General features: G+C 40.9%; 1 protein-coding gene across 6 annotated transcripts in view; it reads right to left on the reverse strand.

Annotated features, from left to right (window-relative positions):
• The window catches only part of abcc3 (ATP-binding cassette, sub-family C (CFTR/MRP), member 3), a 50,477-nt gene extending 34,482 nt beyond the window's left edge, over positions 1-15,995 (reverse strand). For all 6 annotated transcript variants that reach the window (XR_013079263.1, XM_076759189.1, XM_076759190.1 and 3 more), the window contains exons 1-4: positions 15,734-15,995; positions 3,979-4,155; positions 2,963-3,088; positions 566-703 (exon numbers count right to left, since the gene is read on the reverse strand). Coding sequence is in view for 5 of the 6 variants with exons in the window: in XM_076759189.1 (XP_076615304.1) it covers positions 566-703; positions 2,963-3,088; positions 3,979-4,155; positions 15,734-15,769 (477 nt within the window). In the remaining variant the exon portion in view is untranslated. The remainder of the gene's footprint in view (positions 1-565; positions 704-2,962; positions 3,089-3,978; positions 4,156-15,733) is intronic.
• Between the last annotated feature and the right edge of the window lie 7,640 nt (positions 15,996-23,635).

The following is a 23,635-nucleotide window of genomic DNA, read 5'->3' on the forward strand; positions in this document are numbered from 1 at the left end:
CAGAATTGTCAGCACCTAACCTTCACTGATAAACTGTCACCTACACTTCACTGCTAACCTTCTCCTCCACACCACGCTCTGCCACTCCCTCTCTCACCTGTTCAACCACACACTCCCTACACATGAAGGAGCTACGCAATTTTTATAACAGAGGATATCAAAGGGCTACTGTTTGTCACATTTTAGACTCAGCTCAGCTTGCTTATCTGGGTCAAGTGAGTAAAAAAAAAAAATGTGGTCACTGTTGCTGGTAGCTTGGCTATTTCAAAATGCTTGAACTTGAAACCGAAATAAGTTCCTGCTGCCAGGTACTATCTACAATGGGAAATTAAAAAAGGGAGTGGAGTGGAGTCGAGCTGTGCCATGCAGTGGAAAAGACCTGCTATTTCCTCTTTGCTTAGTGCTGCCCTGGGCTGACCCCTTTAAAACATCCATTCACTTTAAGTGCCAAAAAACAGGGATACTGATCTGAGGGAAACGTGAGGGTGGAAGATGAAAGGGCACCAGGCAGAGAAGATGATGAAAAACACGTAAAAGGCATTTGAGGGCTGAGGCGTGTTCTCACCTGGCTGGAGGCCTGTAGGATCTTGGAGCGGAAAGGCACGATGGCACACAGCACAGACAGGAACCAGAAGATGAAGAGGACCCCTGAGGACTGAACCCCGCGTAACCTCTCAAACTGGATCAGAAACGTGGCCAACAGCTGAGAGAGGAGGGGGGGGAGATTACACGGAAAGAGGAAAGGGGGGGGTGTTAGATTAGCCAAGACAGAGTCACTGAGGGCATTTGAGGTAAACCACAGTCTGACTCGGTCAGTCTTTCATGCTGACTGTTCCTCCATAAAACGCTGGGTTAGACAAACTGCTAAGGTGCGATATGTAAGAACTGGGCACCTGTTGACTACTGAAACAAATAGGGGCAACATGTCACCAAAGCACCCTATGCAGGTTGCAAAACATGGGGTGCACCGCACTTCACTTTTGGTAGAGGAAACATAACATTTGCCAAGGCTTTTCAGAAGTTCTGGGAGAACCTCAAAGGTTTTGATTTGAAATACTCTCTTATATTTTCGTTCCGGTCTGAGAGAAGCTGTGTCCTCCCAACATTTTAATCGTTGCACTTGTGAGCTTTTCTTTTCAGCACCTTCTTTCTAGCTTTTTGTTTGGCTAATACTGCAGTCTCTGAAATGTATGTCTACATGGTTGGTTGCAGTGAGGTGCTTAAACATTCCCATGCTAAAAGAAAAGCCACTACTGGTGTTATTTGGGGATGCATACACTGATTTTCTTTCAGTGGTTGCGGATAAAGAAAAAAATCTGAGATTATGAGACTAACAAAGAATAAGTCTTAATTTGGAGAACAAAGCCTTAATATCGCAAGAATAAAGTCGCAATTTAATGCGAAGACATAGCATTGCGATAAAAAGTAATCATTTTTAAAAAGTTAAGATTTTAATATTCTGCCAAAATAAACAGAGAGAGCAGTCCTTTTTACGTGATGGCGATGACCTGAAGTACAGGTTTCACCAATAAGCACCTTATTATCAGCTAAAATTACAGCAGCTACATGTATGATTCAGTGTACATATCATGTTCAGCAGGCAGATGTGATATGAAGCAGCAGCTGGAGTACATCGGAAACCTGGTTTTCTAGAACAGCTGAGACCAGAGCACAGTCATGCTATCAGAAAGTGCTTACAGCTCTGTGGGATTTGTGCAAATGAGATGAGAGACAGCATGAATCTACCTGTCCTACTGCACTGCGCTGCGCTCTGCTCATGTGGTAGGACCCATTCAGAGCGGCACAGTGACTCAACAATCTGACAGACACATAATCTCGTTTGGTTTGTAGAGATGAGGTAAATTCATTGCCATTTCCAAACAAGGCAAACATAAAACATTAACATCACTGAGGGCTGAAATTGTTAGTGAATAAATCAGCTGCAAAACAGCAACCATTTTAATGCTTACTTAATGTTATTAAAGTTTAAAATTCAATTTTATTAAATTTGATTGAAGTCTCCAATCAGGGATCATTTGCAAACATTCAAGCGTTTCAAATGAAGGCGGGATTGAGTTTTTCTATGCCAACCTGGACTATCAGAAGTGCTAATGGACACATTTTCCACTATTTTCCCAACTGAATGAAAAAACACTCAATTAAAATTATATACAAGCAGTCTTCATCTGACAAAATACTGAAGAATATATGTGGTTTAGAACTCACAACAGCTGACGTTTCCTTGTAGGCCCTCCTACTATTTAACTGGGAGCTTCTGCTTGAGGTGGTGAAATAAGTAAGTTGTGTTGCCACTTTTATTGTTACAGTCTTGCCGTGGTTTGTTGTACACCTGATCTTTTGTAAACAAACCACTTCCATGCTGCTGAAGCCGCTCACATTTTTAGAACTAATCCCATGGTGCCAGGAGCAATATTACCTTCACTTTAAGCTATGCATGCTGTTGCTGTGCCTGACAGTTTGATGTCATGGCGTCAGAATATTGCCATTATCACAATGGGATTTTTTTTCCATCATATCAAAATCTGGTACTGTTAAAATCCTAAACAATATGATACGTAACAACCCCGTTCTACACTACTTTCACTTTATTACTAAGAAACTCTGAAACTTTATTCAGAGTTTCTTGACAGCAATGAAACTTAATCAAAACTCACCTAAATAAAAGTGTCAGAATCATTTTTACAGTGCGGGCTAGGTGAGGGACAGACTGTGTCCTCTGATAACATCTCTTCACTGTGTGCCCACTGTATTTGTGTATGTAAAAGAAATTGCATAAATCCACAGTAAAATCTGCTCACTGCTACTGCTCTCACACACATGATTTATTACATGTCTAAAGGTGTAACCATGTTAACCTTAAACAACCTTTTTGAACACACATGAACCACAAAGAGGTTTCTTCTCAGGAGCTGAATTCTTGTGCAACTGGACATATCCTCACCATGGTCATGCCGAGAACCAGCGGGGTGACAAAGTAGATGGGCGGCTGGCTGTAACCCTGCCGCAGCTCATGGAATGTGTAGAAGAGATCTATCCAACACACAATCCATAACAACAAGCCAAACACCTGAGAACAGAGACATGGAGAAAGGAGCAATGGGGAAAAAACAGACGTTAAATACTGTAAAAACACAGGACAGTAAAAGAGATGACTACCTGGCTGGAAACCCAAACGTCTGACAGCGGGGGACTATGTGAGTCAGCCTTGTGCTCATTGTTCAGTGTAGCATGAACATTCTGCATTTTAAGTCAAAGTAATCTATTTTTTCAGTGAATCAGTAGTGCACTTAGTTGGTGGAAAGCGTAATTACCAAAAAGAAGAAGTTGAAGTTTTGATATCAGCCATTAATATCACTTTGATTCCTACTGGCACACAGACAGTTAACCAGGTGGGGAACCGACATTGATAATGAGCTTCTGCTTCACCAGGGATTTCAGCACTCTATGTTACCCCATGACTCCATACATAAGCTACTATATGTCCTACTTCAGACCATGGGTTAATTAGTAGAGTGCTGCGGTTACAAGACTACTGTCTGCTGTGAGTTTTGACAGTTTGGTCATTTGCTGTCAACATGAGAGAGACAGCTCACGCTAGCTAGCCACCATTCTTTGTATAGTATAGGACAAACACAAAACAGAGTGTGAGGGGGCTGCTGTTGACTCAGGAGGTGTTGGAATAATAAGAACAAAAAGTGGCATCTAGCAGGAAACGGTGATAATCGTACGCACAGTTTTAACACTGGGCAATGGGCTGATTGTGGCACGGTGGCCACACTCGGTACAGCAGCTTCTGACACACTCAGTAGGTGCATTTAAACCCCCAAAATGACTACAACCCAAAAAGTACAACAGGCAGCACATCTCAAGTTTTCAGGTCAAGGAGGGAAAAATACTGACATTTCACTTGCTTTGGAGTACAATGTCATAAAATATGATGACAAAGTCCCATCTCACCGTTTTGAATCTGTTCATAATGGACATCATGATATAGCCTCTGTTGTTCTTCTTAAGATAGAAGAGGTAGATAGGGCAGACAGCCCAAAGGTAGATGCATGGCAGCCATGACAGGACAGAGAGCTGAAAACACTCCGGCAGATCTGGCCGCTCTGTGTGGAGCGTCTGATTGGCTACCTGCAAAGACACACAACACATGGAGAACAGCACTTTAGCTTACAGTCATGCGTCTCTTATCTAACAGCGCCAAATGGTGTTATCTGAACTCTCCCACTGGCCAGCAGAAATCAAGACTCTAACACACACTTTAAACAGTGCACACTTGCATCACCACACCTCCACCACCCACGCAAACACGCCTCCACAATTTCATCCGGCCAGATGTTTTCCTTACACTGAAATCTGTAAACACTTAGTATTCGTACATCCCTACGGTCAGAGGGGCAGGGAAGACGGCATGAAATCTAGTTCTTCACATTTCAGAAACTCAGCTGACACCCTCAGCGCAAGAACATCATGATCTCAAAGTCCCAGTTCATCAGCTTTACGAGCAGCCTGATGACATTCCTTTACTGTAAAATATTTGGGTTTCTATAACTACTAAAATCAGCTATTTGACCAAATACCACACACATGCATTTACAAATACTAAATTCCATTTCACTTTTTTGTGCATGGAATAAGCATGTGTGGCACACTGAAGTGTATACAGAGCTTCACAAGCATGATACGGTGTGTCTTTCCTAAATTAATCAGATGAAAGACTTTTGCTAGTAAGTCTTGGTCATAGGCCAGTCAAGGTTAAACTTTACCACGTCATTGTATGGAAACAGTGTGAGTTATTTCTTGTGATGCTGAGGAACAATAGCTGAGCAATCCAGAGGACATCCTGATTCATCCTGAGATGCGGCCCTGACGCTACAGTTGTCGTGCTCCCCTGGACAAACACAGTTGAAGGCCCACCCACAGATGGAACCAAGATAAACACAGCTGCCAGTCTCTAGCCACTCTCCAAACACCACCACACCCAGCTGCTGAAGCATGTGCGGCTAAATGTGTGTGAAAGTGATGCAGAGGTAAGGAGGTGATGGGTCATTACTTGTGCTGGTGTGTGTGTGTGCGTGTGTGTGTGTGTGTGTGTGTGTGTGTGTGTGTGTGTGTGTGTGTGTGTAGCGCAGTGTGAAGGGCAGCCGTAAAATGTCACCCTTCAGAAGTTCATTTTGGCTCATTGTTGACCTCATGATTTCATTACTGTTCTTGACAGCAGGGATTTAACAGAGAGAATGAAGCTTCTGTCTTTGTTATTTTTAAACCAAAATTTGTGATTTATCAGTTTAGCATTTTTTTTCCACCCATGATGACTCAACAGAAAATTGAATAAACACTTTAGATCAGATCTTAACTATTGTCATTCATTTGGCTTTTTCCATTCTAGCAGGCATGGAGTGTTTTTGCTTCCAAATGAACCCCTGCCATGTAAAAGTAACGGAGAAGTAGAAATGGAAAAAGTGACAGTATTGCACATCACTTCCACCTGATACAACTGCAAACCCAAGTGATGCAGACAAGAGACGTCCAGTGCGCAAGTGTTCAATCGAACTGCAACCACAGGAATAACGCTATTATTCTTTCAATATTGGAACTTTTCAGTTTTTATTTTAAGGACACTTCAGGAAATTAACTTGTCGAGAGTTAGATGAGAATACTCATGTCTGTGCAGTCAGCATGAAGCGATGACCAGCAGCTAGTTTGTTCAGCATAGAGACTGGAAACAGGGAAACAGCCAGCCATGCTCATTCAAGGGTGAGAAAATTCACCTCTCACATCCTCCAAAGCTCACTAATTAACACATTATATCTCGTCTGTTAAATGTGTACAAAAACTGAGGGGAAAAACAACAATTTGTGGTTTTTGGAAAGTTATATGAGTTTATTTTTTGGCCGGGTGTGGTGACTTCCTGGCGTCTCCACTGACTGCCTGGCGACATCATAATGACGAAAGGATGCCTGCTGAAGCAGCTGTTCCTTTAGTTCAAACTTAGCAAAGTTACGAAGATGCAAGTGTTACTCAAGTGGAGATGTACTCATACATTTACTCCTATACCAAGTTAAAACTGTTTACACCTCAAAGCAGTATTCATGTAGAGATGAGTTGCTACTTAATATTGACACAGTAGTGAATGTCAGGTGTAACTGTTAGCTAAATGAGCTAACTGACAAAACTAACCAGTTATTTGCGCTCCTGGTGCATGAACACACCCCATCTCACTCAGCAAAGAACAAAGTATAATATAAAACAAATGTCAAATTTAAAGGCCTCTGATATCCCCACAGGTGAAAAGGTAGTGAGCAAATACTACGTTTAATGACTGATCATATCAGACAAGCACTTTTCCTTTGCTCACACACATCACATGAATTCTTATCATGGTGACAAAGACTCCAAGTGCACAGAAGATCTTTTGTGTTCCTCTGAAAGGGAAAAAAGTCAATAGTTTTCATAAATGAAAGAGGAACATGAAGACTGTGATGTGTAAGCTCTTTGGTTGCTAGGAAAGACTGTGGCATAAACTCCATTTTTAAAATCGCTCATCTGATAGGGAAGCTGTTTTCTACATTGGTGCTTATCAGAGGCGTGGCTTATAAGGGTTGACCTCACCAATACAATCTGAAACTGAATATTACATAACTGCCCATCAGACCTTGGGAAAGTGAACAGTCAGTATTGTTCACATGCAAACTGATAATGAAATATATGTAACTCAAACACATTTCATAAGCCTTAATATACACAAGTTGACTGTGAAGCATATCAAAGAAAAAGCTATTAAATGACAACTAGCAGAAACTGTCATCATTTTGCAAGCAAACAGACTTCTATCATATGAAAGAGGGGAATAGCTGCTCATCCTAAATGCATTTATTCAAATTCACATGCTTTCAAGGCAGTTAGCACGACACTTGAAATCTAAAACCTACAACTTCAATGAAAGCTGAGATGAGAAGGGTGAAGTGCCAGCAGAGACCAGAATAGCTGGGTGACAGCCTCACAACAAACAAACAGGGAGTCTGAAACAAACCAACTGTAAGACGAGGCAGACAGAGCGAACCTATAGGTCTGGCATCTTCCTCCCTGGTGAGTTTCATCACTCGTGGGATGGTTGCATAGCAGCTAGTCATTATCAAAGGACGGTTTCAGAGCCATGGGGGTCTAATGCGAACACCTGACTTCATAAACACAAAGTTACATCACTTTATGAAAATAATCATTGCTTGATGAGAATGAACAGATATGATCTTCATAGAGGCTGGATTCAGATCTTATCAGGCAGCATGCACTCAGTAACTGTTAATAGATTAGTACAAATCTAGTACTTGTAAAAGAAGTATACAGAATTGTGCGTCACACATTTTGTAGCATGGTGCGCAAGCGTGACCGGAGCGAGTTAAACCATTCATGCTTCAACATATTTTCCTATTAAAAATGGTAATTTCAGGATAACGCAGACCCTGAATAATCACAACAGAAATGTTCTGTTTATGTCGGACTCCCTCACTGATAGGAAGAAGCTGACTGAGAGAAAAAAATGCTTTCAGGGCTTTAAAGCTTCAGAGAAAACTGATGTTGTGTCATCAGTGTGTGTGAATGGTTAATGTTCGTAATGAGCTGGCCACCATCGTACGAGTGTGTGTGTGCATGTGTGTGTGTGTGTGTGTGTGAATGGGTGAACGCAGACTTAGGTAGCAAAAAGCGCTTTGAGTCGTCATCAGACTTTAAAGGTTCTATAGAAATACAGTCCATTTACCACTTCAATCAAGTCATGTCATTTTCCATGTCTCCATGTTTCTCTCATCCATGAAAGAGACTGAGTAGGTGTCTCTGGAAGTGTAGGAGATCTAAAAGCCTTCCCCTTTATTAAGGACGAATGCATTTATCCTGTTCCCAGTCTACACTATCTCCCTGGAGGGACCTTTGTTGCATGTCATTTCCTTCTTACTCCCATCTTTCCTGTCTGTTATTCTCTACTGCAGAAGAAAAGCATTGATATTGTGACTAATTCAACCCTGAATATGAGCACTATTAACCAAAAGTTTCACTTCTTCACACAATGTGAGAGTTCCCATGACGGTTTCCCAATGAAACAAAACACTAAAATCACACAAACTAGCAACAAGACAACATTTGTGTAAAATGGGCATCCTGTGGCAGCAGAAGAATGGCATACTCAGAACCAGTCACTTAAAGCCAGACAGGGAAATAACTGTTGACAAGCTTGGCAATACACAGCTCCTCCCTGAAGAGGCAGGGATGCAACAGACTCTCCCTCACCTCCATATCATCCATGAAATTACAGTTCAATCAGACTAAACCAATGCGAACAGTATGGACGGCTCTGACAGTGTAAACACTTTTTTACATGGTCTAACATATACTTTAAGTCTAAATGTATGTGGCCTGAGCTTTTCAGGTGCTTACTATGATCAAATCATTCTCTGCTCCTGTTTGTCTTTGCCCTTTCCATTTCTGTGACCTGATGTTGTTTGTCGTCATGGCTACCAAAGATAAAAGACACGAATACACATTCTCCGCTTTTTAAGCTTTAATGATTTCATATTGTTCTAAAATATGTCTTGTATTCAACATATTATACAAGTCAGCACAACATAAGCTTGTCACATTCCTAGCAGGGATATCCTGGATGAAATCCAAGACATCTGCAGTCACAGAATGATACAGACCTATACTGTAAATTGGCACTGACACTGACTTAAGCGATATCATTGAGAACATATATCAGACTTTGTGCAGCTCCCTCTGGGGACACTAAACGTACAAAAATAGATATTCAAATGGCTCAAACCTATGTGGTTTTTCAGAGGTAATATTTGAGTGTCATTTCTGGGCAATTTCGACAGCCCTAATATGCAGTAGTAGAATGTGACGTGTAAAATTGGTGTTTGCCTTTTATCAACATTTGTGGTGTTACCACTGAATCAAATGACTGTGAAATGTAGAAGAGGAAGTTCGTAATGATGACCCCATGGAAAATTACCACTCTGCTTTGCTTGAAGCTCCAATCAGCCTGATCCCCAGGAAAGTTAGCTAAATCTAGTGCTTTTATTATCTTCAATATTCAACAGTAGCACTAGACCAAAGCACAGATGAGATTATGACATCCAGTCATATATATGCATCTCTGTTGGTCAGATCAGAAATCTGATCACAACCTGACACACTCATTGGAAAACCTAACCACTGTTTCTCTGTTTCCTGTCTGTTTGGTCAATGGACTGCCTTTATACAGCGTTTTTCTAGTCTTACTGACCACTCTAAGCGCTTTACAACACAAGCCAATATTCACCCATTCACATACATTCGTACACTGATGGCAAGGGGCCACCAGTTCCTTACAAGCAATAACCATTCACACACAGTCACATTGATGGCACAACATCTGAAGCAAAGTGGGGGTTCAGTATCTTGCCCAAGGATTCTTCGACATGTAGACCGTGCAGTGTAGAGCGGGGCTGTGATCAAACCGGCGAACTTCTGATTAGTGGACGACCGCTAAACCTCCTGATAAAAAAACACATTTGCTGTTGTTCATCAGCTCTTGCAGTAATGTTTTACATGTAGATTTGGTGAATATGGTATGATTAGAGTAAGCTTTGTTTGTTTTTCATAGCAGACACATTTGCCTAAGACTAAGTTGACAGGCTGCAGGCAGTAGCTGCATATTTACCATAGAGAGTGATATCAATCTTCTACTAGGCAAGTGGAAAACAGATATATCATAGCAAAGAAGCACATCCTTACTGCTCAAACTAATACAATTTCTTACTTAAATTGTATTAATTAAGTCTCATTTTGCTGTGAATTATTGTATCACTTTGTGGATCGAGGGTAAGGCTTTAATTCCATGTGATTTACTAGTGATGATCAAAGCACTGAAAGCACACTGAAAGTGTTTGCAGAGGAATTATGCTTCATCAATATGTACCAAATTCTGCTGTTTAAAACAAAATGCTCAACATGGTCGTGAGGATTATTCAGTCACAGTCAATCAGCACACTTCTGCAGTAATGCAGGTTGCAGGGGGGGGGGGGTCACAGACTTCCCTTTTGCTTTCTACTTTATTTCGAGGCTTGAGAAAATAAATTGCAGCAGGCTGTCCATCTGTTGTCTGTTACACTGACACCCTGTTGAGTGGTATGAATGCAAAGCCGACAACTGTAAAGATGCAGGAGGACAGGAACTGCTGCTGGCCATGTTCGCTTCCAGTCCAACATTGAGAAAATTAGAAATGTTGTTCATTGTGTGTTCTTCATAGTTTACTGGACACCTGATTCCTATTTGTAGTGGTGAAAAGATTGTGATTTAGAGGGCATTGGCTGGGTTATTTGGAAATGAAAACCAATAAAAATGTTAAAGAACGCACAGGAAGTGATTGGGACTGTGCAACTGTAAGGATAATAAATCACAAGGCCGTTGGTGCAGTGTATGAGCCAGCAGTAAGACATTTGCCTTACAGAGACACTTGCATTACAGAAGAAAAATGGGAGCAAAGACATGACAAATGAGCCATCAAGCCAAAAGCACAAAACAAAATGCCTAAAAAGAAACTTTTCTCCTACATTATACTATCCAGTAATCATGAGTGCCACTCCTGTTTCCCTACAGTCAGGTTATTCATTCATTCACAGTGTGGAAAGGCTCTGATGAATTTTTCACCACAGCAAATACAATTTAATCTGAATTTGTTTTAGAGATAACACACTAAGTTCAACTTTCACCTTGTCATCATGACTCTGACTTCACTTATAACAACTTCCTCTTTTTTAGTTTCCATTCAGCTCAAGCTCCACCCTACACCACTGAAATCCCAACTAATGAAGACAAACTATTCCACACTTATGTAACACATTCTGGTTTCTACAGTCGGTGACAACACAGTACCTTTCCCTTAAGACACAACTGTAATCCAAGCTGCTGCTGACACACTGTATGGTTGGTATGTAACGCTGCTAATAAACAGGCTTTCGATCAGCCTCTTAATGTGTACTACATGTCACACAATCTGTCTGCTTCGGCTGCACCTTCTTGTGTATACACTCCTCATACCTTTTGTCTTTTTTTTTTTCTCAAACTTTGTACTTTGTACTGGATAACCATCTCACCAAAAGGTCCATTAGAATCGGTTCTGGGGCTTTCGATTCACACAATCTGTGTGTGTGTGTGTGTGTGTGTGTGTGTGTGTGTGTGTGTGTGTGTGTGCGTAAGCCTTCAGCCGGTGGGTTTTCTTGTGAAGCAGCTAGACGAAACACACTGTATTTGATTAGCGCCACCCGTTCATTCATTCATTCATCAAAAATCCATCAATACAACAAGATAAAGGTAATTTTCAGAAATCTTTGTCAGTGGATGATTCTTAATTCTTGGACTGATGGAACCGGAAGCAGCCACAGTGAGCGGATTGTAAAGCTGATAAAGAGTTGCAGACTGCACACTTCCATGTTCAAGCTTTGCAGTGAGATTGTTTTAACAAATTCTGTTTGCAAAGTCAATGATCACATTTCCATCTAAATATTTTGGACTTTCATGAACAGACATAATCAGGCAGAGAACAAAGCTCATGCAACATGCAAATCACTTGCGATATGCTCCAAATTTGCATGTATCCATGATAAAGCTTACAGTTGTAGCTTCAATGAGTGATACATTAACTCTCCCTGTACAACTAAAATAAATACACTGCCAGCACACACAATATTTTAGTGCAATCATAACTGCATAACTGCAACTTCATAACATCACACAAAAAGCAGCAGAGCATGAAGTAAAAAGCACTACGAGAAAGGTTGTGTCACGTTCCTTTGGTGTGCACACACGATTCTGTGGGAAACACTGCACTATCATAATATTTACACATTGCATGTTTTCCATGAACAGACGTCCCCCGTAACAATGATGCAAATTTTAAATTCAAGGGCCTTTAAATGATTTTAGCTATGACTCTAGCTTTATTGTTGGTCTCAAATATAAAAATCAAAGAGACTGGAATCAGACATCATATATCCTCATCTTGTGATGGTCAAATGTGGAATTAAGAATTCCGAATTTAAAGTGACCATTATATCAGTATGTTAGCAGAGTAGCAGGACTTTTGAACCCCCTTACCGTTAATGCTGCATACAGGCAGCAATGACCAATACGAGTGCTGATGTTACTAATGTAAGGACTGTTTAGCCATTGGCTAGATAGAAAGATGCAGGTTACATAGAACATCTTTAATGAACAATAAAGACATTGGCTCGACCTTAGTGTTTAACTGGACTCCCTCTGAACATGCACTGTTGAGTGCTGGGGGATTACAACTGCCTCCAGTTTGTTTGAAGTGGACGTAAACAGCAGCAACTAGTTTAGGTCACCTCAGATGGCCTCGTAAACAAGCCAGCCCTGAGTGTAATACCCAGCTAGAGGAGGGTGCATAGTGGTAACCCTTTCTGAGACAGCAAAGTGCTTCAAAGCTCCTGAGTTCGGTGCATAGAGGGATTTCTTCATAGCAGTGTGGGCCATAGACTTCCAGCCTTCCTCGTGTCAAACAGACCCCACACCAAATACACACAGCATGACACAGACAGACAGTTTGATGATGGATGCCTGAATGGCATAGAACTAAAACAGTGTAGTAGTGGGACCTTAGCCTGCTGCTCAAACAAACATAACATCTGGTTTTGTTATAACAAGATTTGTCATAACAAAACCAGAAGCTACATAACAAGATTTGTTATTACAGATTTAAAGCTGCACTAATCAACATTTTCCTATTAACAACACATTAAAATGACTCTGTTGAATGTGAATCAGGGCACTCATAGTGATGATGACCCACAGAGAATTGCTGCCCAATTCTGCAGTTCACCTAAACCAGGGTGGAGGAACCTCTGGCCTTCAGGAGTATGCAGCCTGCATGACCCTTTGTTTCTGCCCATGAGGTAAGTCACAAATACAAAAAAGCAAAAAACTATTTTCTAGATCTACCTAAATTCCTAGTGGTCCCTGAATGCAACATACACGTAGGATTGTTATAACATCAATGCATCATGGCGACATGTCAACAAAACAAACGTAGATGTAGAATGTCGCGTTTTCCAAGAGAAATGGACAAATGATTAGGGAAGGAAACCAGTGTGTCTAAGCTTGAGGGGATGCACTCACAGGGATGAAAAAAGCTAATCTCAAGAGTCATTACAGCTGCAAACATGCTAAACTTAAACTGCAAGGACGAATGCATGTAGATGAAATGATTCAGTGGAGTTTGGAGGCCCAACAAGCAGCTTTCACAAGACCGCATTCTGACAGCGTTCTGCAGGCAAATTGTTGTGAATGAGCTAATTTCTAAATAGCTGAAACATTATGCAGGAGGAGAATTTGTGAGGGAGTGCCTTGTTGCTGCTAGCAACGGAAAAGTCAATTGTTGGAAACTTATATAGCGAGTGTCTGTGTGATTTGGCCTCCATGGTGGACATTACCAAGTACAAATGTGAGATCATTTGAAGCTAAATTAAAGCTGTGGCAACTTCAAGTTGAAAGAGGTAACAATGTGCATTTTCCTGCTCTGCAAGAACAAAAGCCTGCTCTCACGTCTGAATATGCTGCTGAGTGTGAAAACTCCTTCAGGCCTTTGGTGAGAGGTTTCAGGACATGAAAACCAAACAAAAGAAACTGAACATGTTTCCAACTCTGTTCAATGTGGAACCAGCTGATGTGTTGACAACCAAAAAAATGAAGTCATTGAACTGCAAAGCAACAACGTTCTACTGTGAGCAGCTCTTTTCAAAACTGACTCTTGCAAAGACTCAGTTCTGCTCAACAGAGACTCAAACCTTGAAAACTAGCTGCGAGCAGCATCATCACCATCACGACTGTCTGACATCAGATGCCTCACCAAATAGAACTCTACAGAGCTTTCAATACTTTTAACATCATTGTTTTGGTTTAATTGAAGGGCCCACAATTTACTGTTTTGATTCAGTCTCATCGCTCTCACCCTCATTTTCAGCTGCAGAAGGGAGCTGTTTTCAAAAAAAAAAAAAAAAAAACTCTGATAAAACCACTTCATCATTTTATACTACCTGCTCAGCAACAAAGAGGTAAGAGGCAAAGTTAGCTAGTTGTGCACAGAGCATTAAGAATGGCTGAAAAGCCAGATATTTCTCTAGGGAACTCATGGAGATCAAAACGGAGCTAAAATGAGAATGAATATTGGACAGAAAGACGCCTCCAAGCAAATGCTAATGTTGCTCTGTATGAGCAACTTTTCAAAAAACTTTTAAAAATCTGGGATGTCAGAATGATCCACATAAGCTTTCCAGCCTCCACACAACACAAGGACGCACTACAGGAAGGCTTTTACTGTGAAGCAGCTGCAGAAATATGACATACACACACGCATAGAGTTAGTGACTTGAGTGTTCTTTTGTTGATTCATCAGGGTATGAATTTAAACATTTCTATCTGATGGCATCTCAGTTAAAAATTGAGCTTGTAAATATTTTTCTTTCATTCTGCACTTTAAAAATCTTCATTTAGTCATATTTTACATCCAAATCACAACATTTACATGTTATATTTTTTTCTATATGACCCAGCTCTAGTGTGGAGAACACTGATTTACCACAACAACAGCTCTATAAGCTCTACTTCCCCATAGTCAGACGGAACAAATGAAAAGTGACTGTGCAGCAACTGTGTTCTCAAACTTGGTGTTTTCAGGACAAAAGAAATCAATATATGTGACCTGTAGGAGTTCCTGTTATGGTTTACGGCTTGCAACAGAGCAGCACAGCAAGAGTTTGTATCATAGCAAGATCAAATCCACATTAGCATTTCCAAAGAAAAAAATGACCCTGACCATAACCCCAGTTAACTTTTACAGAGTGACATCACCCAGGTAGTCCACAAGGTGTAGTGGATGCTACTGTGGCTCACTGTGGAAAATTAAGTGGTGAAAGAAATAGAAAGCTTCTGTAATAATCCAGTTGGGAGTTTTGGTGTCTGTGGTACTACTGAGTATTGACTTTATTGTACTATAGCCTATGGTATCTCCCATCTCATCTAATACTTACGATACTTATTTATAGGGTGCTTGTAATTTCAAATGGTGATACTGATGTGACATTTGTTATGGTAAATTGGTCTCCTATGATATTTGTATAAAGTGACATTTGCTACTGCATGTCATTTTATAACCACGCAGAAATATTCCCGGTGGGACTATAGTGTGTCTTTAATAGATTATCCATTCGGTACTTCCTACTCTACGCTACTGTAACCACTTTGATGCCCCTCCAGGGACGCAGGTTAGCTGCTGAATACTGACTGATAAGTGTGATACTACTCATAAGTTTACGGACTTCGTGTCGGAGGTGTATAAATACCACAATAACATGAATAATAAACTACAACTTAACTAAGAGTCTCCTTCCTCCCTTACGAAAGCACGTAATTCAACATGACACTATCAGGGAGCTTGTTAACGCAGTAAATGCTATTAAGTGGGTTATTTATAGTTAGCCATGGACGTTACTGTACTTCTGAATGGCTGACTGGAAAGAAAACAAAAGCAACTGATGACATAACGTTGCACAACCTTGTTAAGTGTTAGGCGAAAGAGTTCGCTGTGACATACACAGCAGTCAGGACAAAAAACCCCGGGACTGACACCGGCAGCGGGTGTCGGAAGCGGACTCACCCAGAAGGGACGCTCTGGTCCGCACAGCCTCTCCATCTCCGTCTCGGCGGGAGATCGGGAACCACTGGAGAGCTCTTTATCCCCTCTTCAGGTCGAGCCCTTTCTTGCAGACCAGCCTTCCTATTCCTTCCCGTAAAATGAAGCTCGTCTGTCACATGCCACACAGACAGGTTATGTATTGTGGAGGCGCCTCAGCTCTCTGCCCCCCAGCCACACAGCGTGCTCCGACCTTCGTCAGGAAACGCTCCGTTCCTTCCGCTCTGCTGAGAAACCAGAAAGAAAAGTCCAGCCGAGGTGGCGTAGAATAATTTCTAGCCTATGGGAGGTTGTCGTGATGGCAAGGCGGGGCATCCATTTACTAAGCCCCGCCCCCTCCCTCTCTCTCTCTCTCTCTCTCTCTCTCTCTCTCTCTCTCTCTCTCTCTCTCTCTCCAGCATGCACACACGAGTCAACTACATGCATCATGTTTAGTTGCTGAGTCATGTTGTCAGGGTTTGAATGTGAGGAAACTTAAGATTTGAAAGGTAAATTAGGTCCGAGGAAATGTTGTTGGTCCTCATTCTGGCTAAATTTATTAAGAGTCAGTTCTAGACAGGAGGAGATGGATGGGGTTGAATGGGTTCAATATACCTAGGGGTTATTAGGGGGTTATTTCAAGTCCTCACAATGATATAGCTGGATGCGTTGTTAGAAATCCTGTTGGGCAGCTCCCAGTTTAATTATGTTGAACAGTGTCAATGTGTGGCAGAGTGCTGATGAGTCCATTGTGAAAACTTTCCATGGCTAAATAAGGAAAGAGGAAGGGAGAGTCAAGCACAAAGACTTCCCACTTACACTAATAAATATATAAACCCTCTCCTCTGCCATGCCCACTGAGTGATTACCTGTGCCTTAATACCTCCGTAGCTGAATACCAACATTTTGAAGGGGGTGTAATTCCTCCTTCCCACCTCACAAACCTGTCCGTCAGGAAATTCCTAGTGTTCTGGGCAGGTTTAAAAGTTTAAGCAGAAGGTATTGTACAGGTACAGGGTTTAAGATCAACAGTTACAAAAATGACTTTTCATTTGTTGCTCTGCAGACAGTACTGGTGGAACGAAAACTGGAATGAAACTGCAATTCTGCTGTCCTAAAGGGTGTACTCGAGCAAATCTGTACACCAGCATTTGGCATTGGTCCTCCATCAAGTTAGGGAAGAAGGGAGAAAGATGTGTCAACCTCAAAAAACACACACCTGTTCTCATTCTCAGAGCATCAAATACCACTACTTTGTTACGCTCCTGTGCATCTCTGACAGACTGTATGAGACACACCAGACCTTCAGCTAACTTAAACATGCAGAGCAATTGCTCCTGCTGTCCGACGCGTTCACAAACCAGCCATACATAGAGCCTTCCTGTCAGAAAGCCTTTTTTAACACATGATTAACATTGCAAAACAGTTGCACTTTGGTTAGTTTTAGGCACCAAAACTATTTGATTAGATTTAGGAAAAGATTGTTCACTATTGGTTTCACATGGGACACGACCCCTGGCCTCCTGGGTGTGTTGTGGGTTTGTCTGACACATCCATCTACCCCCATTTTCATTTTTCTTGTCCCCTTATGGTATGTGACCTTGCTCCAAGTTTCTAATATCTGCACAAATGGTTTTACAGTGGTGCTAATTGAAAGGCCGGTGCATCTCATACACCTTTAGAGTCTGTATGAGATACCAAGGGACGTGACAAAGCGTCGGTATTTGACGGCTTGGGAATGAGACACACAATATTAATTTGGAAGCTTTTTTTTTACTGTATGCTATTAAATTGGTTATTTTTAGTTACTTCTGTCCTGTACTGTGTATGACTGTAGTTATATACATGTGTACATAAAGCAAACATGTTTGCTTTTTATGTACACATAGATAGATACACACCTCAGTGTGCATAAGACAAGCAAAACAGACCCTTTTCACAGCAAACATTTTGACATTTTATACTAATAACACAAATATACATGAATACTAATGACATTTTAAACTATTAACATTAATCCTGGCTCTGTTCTATTCAAGTGTTCCAGTAAGCAATAAACAAAGGAGCCTGAAACTGAAGCAGCCAAATGAAATCCAATCATTCATTTTATAATTCACACCCATGCTTTTCCTTTTGTAACATGTTAAAATATCTTCTATGAAAAATGCCTGTGACATAGCATAAGCACCCTTGCCATGTACAACATAAGTGTACTCTAGACCAGTGGGGATATAGTATCTTGTGACATACACATGAGCCATTACGACTATCAGAGTCACCACCAGTGACAGAAATGGACTTACCTACTCTGGTCTGCACAGCTGTGCCATCTCTGCCAGGACATGGGGACCAAGAATATATGAGCTGATACCCATCGAGCAATGCACCATTGAACAGCACAGTATCTTAGATCTGTCAGGTTAGTCTGCCTGTACTTGCATGAGAATGTAAAGCAGTTTAGAACCATTCCGCTTGAACTCCAAGGTGGTGCCAGGTAAACTTGTCAACTTCTGTGGAATACAGTTTGATATGGACTTTATCCTACACTTTGGCATTTAACCAGGTAATTTGCATTCATTTGCAAATTTCCCACTCTTTCAGCTGGCCTTGAATTGTGTTGTTCTGCATGTTTTGCATCCTGGTTTAAATCAAAGATAATACAAAAGACACCTTATAATATGCACGTTATCCCAACCACATACAACCTCAAAATCACAAATTTAATGAATGACTATCACAAGTTGCTATGAACTGCAATACTACAACCACTGCGCAACTAATATACAATCTATCTTACCAGGGCTTTCGCAAAACAACCAATCACACTCTTGTATCAAATCACACACAGCCAAACAAGAAACATATTTTCAAGTAAAATAGAATTGCAGTTAGAGAAAGCCCAGGGCTAGCTTAACCTCATTTCACGTGAGCAATTATTGAAAAATAAAAAGTGCTTGCAGTAAGCCCCAGATCCAGGATCACTCTAATACAACCAAGGCCAGACTTAATATCTTCAGAATGCTCACAGCATGCGACTTATTTTACTCTCACAATAAAACAGATGTGTGTCTTTGTTGAGAAGCACAGGCCTCAGAAGTAGAGTTTGCTGGCCTGTGGCTATCAGCTTTCTAAACAGTTAAGGTGGGTCAAATGCTTAGTGATGTCACCACAGGATCAATGACTGAAACCTGCTTGGAACTTAATTCACAATGGTTCTCTCAATGTTTCCTTTTCAGGGATCACTGAGAAAGTCCTGGGATCACCCTGCTCTGGACTGGCATGTAGTGAGTTTTAGGATCACACTGGGATATCCCACTGTAGTGGATGCAAGTGTGAAACAGCTGGTAGCTCAGTGCTAATGAAGCTGCAAGCTCTGGGCTAAAAGCGTCAGTATGCTCCAACCAAAGTGCTAGTTGTTCCCCCGACAACATTCTGATAATGGAAAATCTTTAACTTTCCAAAACCAAGAATGTAACATTCATGCAACATTGTTATGCAGTGATTATGCAGTGTTGACATCATACGGGATGATCTGTAAAGGTGGTAAGGAATCCCATGTAATTGTTTGTGAGTGTTCACATCATCAGGACAGTTATACAATTACAGAGTTGGTCATGTGAGGATTAAAATTCAGTGCAATGACAGCATAACACTACATTCATTAAACTTTGGTTTAATTACATTGAATGATGGTCTTTGGCTGAATTCTCAGTCATAATTGCATAATGAGTGCTCTCAGATATTTGTAATTATGATAACTCAGACATGACATTAATGTGGCTTTAGCTAGATATGCAATGGTGTGAAATTTTTTTTCCATTCTTTAGGAAAGACTGTCCAAGTGTATGTTGTCACTTTATTTGAAGGATTAGTGCGTCTCACCCCTCTCTATGACAGCAGGATTTTCACCCTACCTTTAAGTGCGGAAGTTCCAAAGAGCCAGAAACACTTCTGTTTTCAGAAGTGGTTGAATGAAACTTGGTACAAAGTAGTTATGACCTGGATTCCAAAAAAGTTTGGATGCTGTGTAGAACATGAATAAAAACAGAATGCAGTTATTTGCAAACAAATTGTTTTCAAACAGTTTCATGAAGTGTTCCCAAACCCATGTAGTCATATCCTTTATACAATCATGTGATTACGAAGTGGTGAACCTCTCTCCATCCTCGCTTGTGAACGACTGAGCCTTTCCAGAACGCCCCTTTCATACCCAATCATGATACTATCACCTGTTACAATGAACCTGTATACCTGTTCCGAAAAGGTGTTTTTGGAGCATTCCACAACTTTCCCAGTCTTTAGTTGCTCCTGTCCCAACTTCTTTGAAACTTGCTTCCATCACATTCAGAATCAGCTTATATTAACAAAAATCAATGAAGGTGATGAGGTCAAACATTAAATATAATGTCTTTGTGCTGTTTTCAACTGAGTATATGTCAAAAAAGGTTACCAAATGATCATAATCTGTTTTATTATGTCGATTCCTGCTTTGGAATCAGGATAGTAGTTCTGGGCACACTGATACCTATAGAAGTAGCGTGAAAAGCTCCAATGAAAAACACTTTTTTACAACTACACTGTCTGATCAAACCCAAATGTATGTACATTATGTGTTTTTAAATCAAGTCTGCAGTTTGATATTAGCTAAAACATATTATAGAGGCAGCAAGTATGACTCCTGAGAGCTACCGAGTCCTTCTGTTTTGGTTTAGGCTGTGTTTATGTGCCCTTGGAGCTGTAGAGTTATATCCGTCTGTGATAAAGAATTCTGAGATACTGAGAGAAGGTTCTCAGCAATTTTTGAGCTGTGCTGGTGGTGGATTATGTGAGTAATCAGTTTTGACAAACACATCAGATAAAGGGATAACCACCAAAGTCACGCACTGAACTGCAGGCAAGTCAGTTCAGGTCAAATCATAGAAGACAGACCCTGCGTTTGGTTTGCAATGCAAAATAGCTTGTGTTTCGTTGAGAGGGAACTCTGGGTTCAGGAAAGAAATTTTTAGAGTCCTTAAACGAAGGCAGCACTGACTGCTAACTACACTATACTGGAATTCCTGCTCTATGGGCTGTAAAGGCACTCAGCAGTAAGGCTTTGTTAAGTCTCCTCCTTGTCCAACAGGGGATCTGATTACTAGACGTTAAGCCCTTCTGTTCTCTTCCTATGTTCCAAGAAGAGCTGACCTTGGCTCACAGGCAGATGCTTCTGTGTCCATGATTAGTTAGATATCCTGTGTGATGCAGTGCAGGTAACTGAAGCCACCCAGCAGAGGACCTGCAGAGTGTGAACTTGCCATGACACGTGAGGGAAGCCCTGTGTTGTATTTACACTGCAGGAGCTGTCACAAGTCCTCAGGTATCAGCAGTGTCACATTATGCAAGTAGGGCCTATACAGAGCAGCTCTGTCCGAGGACCTTTAAGCCCATTTATCTCTCCATGCAGGCCAGGAGGGATTTCCCTCTGGCTCACTGGCTGGTGTCTGATTTATATAGGAGAAGCAAATCTGCATTCAAATATATTGTGTTACAAAAGGATGTATTAAAACTTAAAGTTATAAGTCACTGAAGATGCTTTCATAGGAAGCACTGCCTTTGTAAATGGGACAAAATTAATAAAAAGCTGAATTTACTCTCTCTCTCTCTCTCTATCTCTCTCTCTCTCTATATATATATATATATATATATATAAAATACACACACACACACACACACACATATGTGTGTGTGTGTGTGTGTGTGTGTGTGTGTGTGTATATATAAAACTCAATGTTGTGTGGTGTGTGCATGCTCAGCATCACACCAGGTGTCTCCAGGGTTAAGCACACCATCTAGTGGTCAAGTTGGAATAACTGTGACACACAAGGATTATGTTCATTAATGGCATTAATAATCAAATAAGTTTTAGTAGTGGGGTGGGAGTATCAGTAGCAGTCGCGGAAGTTAGAATAATATTTGTTTTAGTATTAGCATCAGATTTAGTGTTAACATTGCCACTATTGTCCATGGTAGTTTTAATAGTTGAATATTAGCGATAGAATTACTATAAGTACATTCTGCATCAATGTTAGCATTGGTGAGACTGATAGCAGCACATGTATCATAATATAGTCAGGATTAGGATCAATAAGGTTGGTATTGCCTACTTAGTTATAATAAGCACTTTAATCCTTTGCTTAAGCAAATTAAATTAACAATACCACAATTATTCATTCATTCATTCATTCATTCATCTTCTATACCCGCGTATCCCTTTCAGGGTTGCGGGGGGCTGGAGCCTATCCCAGCTGGCAACGGGCACCCTGAACCGGTCGCCAGCCGATTGCAGGGCAAAATACCACAATTACTCCACTAAAAATCAAATGTATTGCATAAAAACGTTGACTTCAAGGGACATTTCACCAATTTTATAGATAAAGTTCAATTTACTTCACAAGTATTACTCGGCCTGTGAAAGCAATTGTGTCATGTCCTCTGTGTCTTTGAATGGAATCTGGTCAAGTCAAGATAACCCCTGATAATGTCATCAGAGTCCATCATCATCATCACCTCTGTTAAGGCCTGGAGACTACAATATTATAGGAAGACTGTCTTACAAACTGGGGCTGTGGAGTTTAAAGAACATGATCATTTACCAGGAAGGGGATGCTTAATAAAAGTTTATCTTGTTTTATGTTTATCTTGTTTTTCCCATGTATCATGGGAAATACTGGATCCAGCTTTTTTGGATATACGAGCAGTCAAGGTCAGGGCATCTGGGCCTTGGCTGCATCAATCTCAACCATTTGTTTTCATTTAATTTTTTCTAATGTGGGTCCCTAATCTTCATGAAAGTGGAATATTGATTCACTGAAAATCCCCTTGAAACATGTCCTAGTTTTAATATTATCGATCTATATAGCTACTTTGAATAATCTGCACTTTCAGATTCTTAAGCAAGCCTCTAAAACCTGTCAAGTCCTGAAAAAGCAATTCTTATTGAGGTGGTCCAGGTTTTACTGTGTAGTACCATTATTTCTATTGAGAGTTTTTCATATATTTTGCACATAATACTCTTAATTAGTCTATCTAACATGGAATGTAGCCACGAGATAAATGGGACAAAAAAACTCAGTTGAGTACACGTACATCGTCACACACCTCTGGAATTCAGGATTTCTGGCAGGAGCAGGTGCATTGTCTTTGTTATTGATGGTACTGATGTTAGTAAGATTATAGAAGAGCTGTAATGTTGCAGCTTTGTGATTATCAGGGGCAATAAAAACGCCTACAGTGAGGTCAGCCATATGTGATCATATAATCGCCTAATGTAATACAGTACGGATCTTGTTTTAGGTTACACAAATGCTGTAATCTCAGCTGTGACCTGTGCGCAGCCAGAAGATGGAGTCCTGAACGCACCAATGTTTGCCTCTGGTTCATTCGGTTCATGGTGCACGGGAGGACCGTTTCAGTTGAGTTGACTAAGGCTCCACAGACCCCACAATTTCTATTTAAGAGTCCTCCTCAATGAGAGCACTGCCGATATATTAGATAACTGACTTTAAAATAAAACACCTCTGAAACATATCTGAAACACGCTTTTATTTTGAAAGTTTTCGCATAGGTGGGCGGAAGAGTGCGCTTACTTGGCATCTCCGAGCATTTGCGCTGTCGACGCACATCTGGAGAGCGGGTTCATCCTGAATTTGAAACAAACTGACTCATCCAGCAGCGCACACAGTTGATTAAATTATAGAAGCAGTGTTCAGGTTTGTCCACGTTCTGACCTGTTAGCAATTGTATTCCACTCATCTAATGTGTCAGCGTCCCAGAACCACTGCGGAGAAACGCTGGAACTCGAACCGTCGTCGCTGGACTGAACAACCCGACTGCAGCAGTTCCAACAGC

Source organism: Chaetodon auriga, chromosome 20, assembly GCF_051107435.1.
Source record: "Chaetodon auriga isolate fChaAug3 chromosome 20, fChaAug3.hap1, whole genome shotgun sequence".
Lineage (NCBI taxonomy): Eukaryota > Metazoa > Chordata > Actinopteri > Chaetodontiformes > Chaetodontidae > Chaetodon > Chaetodon auriga.